The following is a 5,395-nucleotide window of genomic DNA, read 5'->3' on the forward strand; positions in this document are numbered from 1 at the left end:
ACTAGACATCTCATTTGCAGTGAACTTGTTAGCTAAGGTATAGCTCTGCGCCAACGCGACGCCATTGGATTGGTGTAAAAGATATCTTTCAGTACTTGAGATGTACTATTGATATGAGCTTGTTCTATCCCTACAGAGAGATGATGGATTCGGACTCATCATACACCAGGAACGCCGCCAACACTGGCCTGCGTCCTCTATCCCCATCCCAAAACGAAATGTGTTTTGGAAGGTTTTGCTGATATTGGGTATCTTTCTGACCCATACAAAGGTCATTCCCAAAATGGTTAAGTGTTCACCATGGGTAAAGACCGTGATACCTTGGAGGTCTATAGAAATAGACCCTAGTCGCTATATCTTCGAACAATGCAGAGATCATTGCTCTTCACGAAGTAGTTCGTTAATGTATATGGATTGGATCCATAATCACGCATGTTCGAACAATTGTGGTTTGAAGTCTACCACAGATGAGCGTACAAGCATTTAGGATAATGTTGCTTGTTTTGAACAAATGAGGCAAGGCTACATCAAAAGCGACAACACCAAGCATAATCAGCAACAACAGTCTCTCCTCAAGTTCAAAGTGAACTATGTTCGGTCTGGGGACAGTGTGGCAGGCTTGCTCACTAAGTCATTGCCTACATTCCACTTTCGAGAGACATGTTGGTAGCATCGTTTGCAGAAGTTACCCGAACTCCCATGACCGTAGTCATCAGGGGGAGATGCAGACATCAGGGGGAGATGCAGACATCAGGGGGAGATGTCTACATGTATGGTCTCGAAACGTGAAGGGTGTGTTGTGCTCTTTTTCCCCTTCGACCGAGGTTATTTTTGTCCCACTGGGTTTTTGTTACTCGGCAAGGTTTTTAATGAGGCAACGAGAGAAGCACCACGTTTGGGCGACATAAGGGGGAGTGTTCAAGGAAATCCCGATTATGTGTCTGGCCCAAACTCTAGGTTACTTGACCTAGTGGTAATAGAGTTAAATTAGAAGGATCTAGATTCCTATTCAATGTACGATTACTTTCCTTGTATGATTGAGATTCTATACATTGTAATCCTCTATATAAGGAGGCCTCTATTATCAATGAGAATACACAGCATTTTTCTCTCAATTTCTGATTCCCTAAAACATTGCTTAAATAACATAAGAGTCGAATCAAAATAAGGAAAAGTAATAAATGAAAAATTACAAAATAAATATAAAATCTATCACATTAATAATAAAAATACCACTAAATCTATGCAATTACAAATAAATATATGAGAAAGAAATCAACACTAATTTGCTGCCATGTATATTGTTGCCTTGATTTTGGCTGATATTAAAGCCACTTAATTGACCCCTATATGCTCCTACATCAGACTTCCCTGGTTGGAAAGAATTCGTCCTCGAATTCAAGCCATGGATTAGAGAGAATCCTAGCAAAATCATCCATTGCATTCAAATCATGGTCAATCCTTTAGCTTGCAATTGGAATCTTCCATTCCAAATAAATAAATATTTGGAATACCTTCCTAATCTTGGCTTGAGAAATTTGGTTTTCGCCAACCCAATACTTTTACCACCATTCTTCATCTCCTTGACAATATCAACTACTATCTTGGGGATTTGAAAATTGAAAACATTAAATCCAACAAAATCAACAGATCTCTGAACTTTTGTTTTGCAGTTAATTCCTCTGAAGCCCACATCTGTATTACTCTCATCCAAGATTGAATCATTCTCATGCCTAGTTCTTAGAAGTCCAAGATTGAAACCCACGTTGGCATCACCAATATGACCATGGTTTGAGTTTATATCCTCAATCCTCTCACCCATATCGATTTTGTCAATACTCATACACGGGTAAAGGTCTTCCACTTCAATTGCTGGTACATTAGCTTCAACGACTTGGATAATTGGAACATTTTCTTGCATGTGCATAGTAATATTTCCTACTGCTAGCTCAAACTCTTTATCAATAATATCGCTACTATGTTCATCAATATTACTTCCAACCTCCAAACAACTCACATCACAAATCTGATCATCACAATTGACACAACATGCCTCACAAAAACAATCATAAATTGGTGGCAAACTAAAATCCACAATGCCATCTTTATTTTCTTTTTCCAAATTATCAACTGAAAAATTAAAGATAGTATTTGAACCTTCATAGTCGAAACTAACCTGTTCCACCCTTTCGTCTGGCTCACACAACGAAGCACAGTGATGAAAAGGGCCAACTTCTCCCTCCCCGTCGAAACCCTCACCATCTTGGCATGAAGTTTCGATGCAAGTGACATGTTGATAAACGTCTCTCTCCCCGTCGCAACTCTTACCTCCTTGGTGTCGAGTTTCGATGCGATTGATACGTTCTGCAAGTTGTTGAATCATCAACTTGATTTCCTCCATGTCGTTGCTATAACGACCCTCCATTTGAGAACCTCCCCGATCAAGCCTGCTTCGAGCCATGGAATCCACCACACTCTCACCAGAGCTCTGATACCAATTTGATGGGGGACGGGTCCTAAAACATAGGCCTAGAAGTAATAGCACACGTCACCAGAAATAAGAAGAACACAACTCATTATAGGCTGCTGTAAAAGCGGCTATATTTTCATTATAATGTAAAAAAAAACTCCCTTACAAATATGACAAGCTCTTGCTTAAATAACATAAGAGTCGAATCAAAATAAGGAAAAGTAATAAATGAAAAATTACAAAATAAATATAAATTCTATCACATTAATAATAAAAATAACGCTAAATCTATGCAATTACAAATAAATATATGAGAAAGAAATCAACACTAATTTGCTGTCATGTATATTGTTGCCTTGATTTTGGCTGATATTAAAGCCACTTAATTGACCCCTATATGCTCCTGCATCACGCTGCACCAATACAAATTTGAAGCCGTTGTTCCCACGAAAGAGGTGGATTATTAGTGTGGTAGAGATGGTCACCAAGGGTCCCACGTGCCATGTAATCATACACCAAAATCATCTCACCTTCATCAGCACAATATCCAATAAGAGCAAGTTCACCCGTTGGGTCACCAGGTCACCCACTATTCACTGCTTTTTAGTGTTAATTTCACCCTCTGGGTCACGAGCACAGTGTATTTCGTGCCCTGGGTCACGGACACAGTGTATTTCGTGACCCAGAGAATGAAAATATACACTAAAAATAAGTGAATCGTAGGTGACCCAACGGGTGAACTTGCTCTAAGAGACACTAAATGGCGGTAACGAAGTCTCGAGAGAGCATCTCGATTTTTGTCCTAAACTCGTGGGCCCCTTGTGATGACATGGCTTTCAACCGTTTGATTGCAACATGGGTAGCCCCATCCTCAAGAAATCCTTCGTACACATGGCCAAACCCTCCAACTCCAATGAGGCGAGAATCGTTGAAGTTTTGAGTGGCGGCTTTCATCTCCGGTAGTGAAAAGTAATGACACAAACGGGACGGTAAAGTCAACGTTTCCTGGCTGGAACTAGACTCCTCGACTTTCCTTCCTCGCCTGAAAACTAAAATTCAAAGAACAGAGAGAAGAAGTAGGACTGCGGAGAGTACACCAACTATGATGGGGAGCAAAGAAGCATGTGATTTACTTGTGGTTGAACTTTTGGGGATTTGCTGTGCTAGTGGAGGTGAATCGGGGTTGGGTCCGGCAAGATTCCCATTTGAGTCACTGAGCTTGAAGATTTCCAGCCCGTTCAAGATGGCATCATTGTAAGTAGTATACGAATCTCTCTGTAGCGCTGCAAGTTCTAGAAAGAGGTTAACTTTCTTCTGGCTTCCAACCGGAGACATGAACATGCCCACAACGTAGTCTCTGTAAACTGGATTCCCATTAGCTCCACTCCATCCGATGACATCTGCAAGTTCTTCTGCGGTTTGATTGGCCATGTAGATTTGAAACGACCGATCGCCATACTTGGTAATATCAGATTCAAACTCACAGAAATGGAGTCTCACCAGGTAATAAAACTTGGGATCTAAGGGAAATACCCATGTGAGGTTATAGCTCTTGTTGATGGTTTTGTTCATCCCCATTGACCGACCTGTTTTGCAAACTTCTTCTGGAGCAGAGTACTCTGGAACTGCGACGAAGTTGAGCTCGATTGTATTGTTCTGTGGTAGCACGCTGAATTCTTTACTTGTATCATCCAAATAAATATAGTCAGCAGCTTCCCAAGTCCGGTACATTCCGGTGTCTGCATACGGCGAGATGGGGGCTCCGCCGACGTTGATTCGGTACACCATCTCCAGAGCTGTGTTGTTTTCGATCGGATATGACCTTGCGATGGTCTCGATGAAATTAGCTGAAGAAGTATAGTAAAGACCGGTGGGCATGGAGATGATTTCGATTCCGTTGATGAAAGCGTACGCATCTTTGCTTGGTGTGAAGGTGATCTCGAGTCTCTGTCCTGTCTCGATGTTTACACAGAATTCTCTGACCAGCAGGGACCCGCCGGAAGCGTCGGCGGTGACGGAGGCGTTGAAGTCTTTGAGGAGAGTGAAGCTGGCGGCGGTGACGGAGAAGAGGGAGTTGGAGCGTTGGAAGTCCGGGCTGTATGTATCTGGATTGAAATGCAGGCGGATGAACTTTTGGCCGGGAGAGAGGGGAATTGTGTAAGTGAATTTGGAGCGAGAGAGCCGAGCTTTGGTGTAAGGGACTTGGCTAGCGGTGGACGACGGCGGTGCATTTATGGATTCGGATGCGTTACCAATTGGGGTGAATTTTGAGTCGATATCTCCACTCCACTCTCTGTTGTCATTGGAGCTCGGTTGGCCGGAATTGCCGCAGGCCAGGGTGATATTGTCGACCGGAGTGTATGGTGGCGACTGACCGGCGACGAAGAGAGTGAGGATGTGGAGAAACAAGGAGAGGTAGAGAAGAGTGACGATTGGTTTCATTGTAGGTAGAGAAAGATGAGAGGATGAAGTTGGAGAGGGGGATCTCCGCTGCTTCTGACATGAAATCATAAGCATGATCAATGTTCTGGTCCTTGTCTAGTCCTTGGGCAAATTTCTAATCACTGATTGTATTGGGTATATATTAAGTACCAGAGCTGCTGCTGCAACAATGACTCTTTGTCTTTCATTTAGAAATTTCGAGTCCTTATTATTAAAGTGTCTATGTAATCATCAACTTCAGTGCAAATTGAAGTTATCTTTTTCTTCAGGTCTGGTCATAATCGTATAATCGTTCTATTCCACATCGGTGCACAAAGACTTATTGACTTGCAAAGTCTTTCATTAGGAAAGCACCAAAGGCAACTGTTACATCTGAAATAAATCTTGGAATTACAACTAGGACAAAAGGTATGTGTTTAGGATTATTTAACTGCTAACCCATCTTCGTATCAAAAAAACTGCTAACCCATCTGTTAGTAAATC

General features: G+C 42.0%; 1 protein-coding gene across 1 annotated transcript; it reads right to left on the bottom strand.

Annotated features, from left to right (window-relative positions):
- Positions 1–3,526: 3,526 nt before the first annotated feature.
- Positions 3,527–4,912, bottom strand: LOC133716130 (receptor-like protein kinase FERONIA). Its single transcript, XM_062142865.1, has one exon. It carries the CDS (start codon positions 4,910–4,912, stop codon positions 3,527–3,529), a length of 1,386 nt encoding a protein of 461 aa, XP_061998849.1.
- Positions 4,913–5,395: the final 483 nt, after the last annotated feature.

The sequence above is a fragment of the Rosa rugosa genome, chromosome 6 (genome assembly GCF_958449725.1).
Source record: "Rosa rugosa chromosome 6, drRosRugo1.1, whole genome shotgun sequence".
NCBI classification, from domain to species: Eukaryota; Viridiplantae; Streptophyta; class Magnoliopsida; order Rosales; family Rosaceae; genus Rosa; species Rosa rugosa.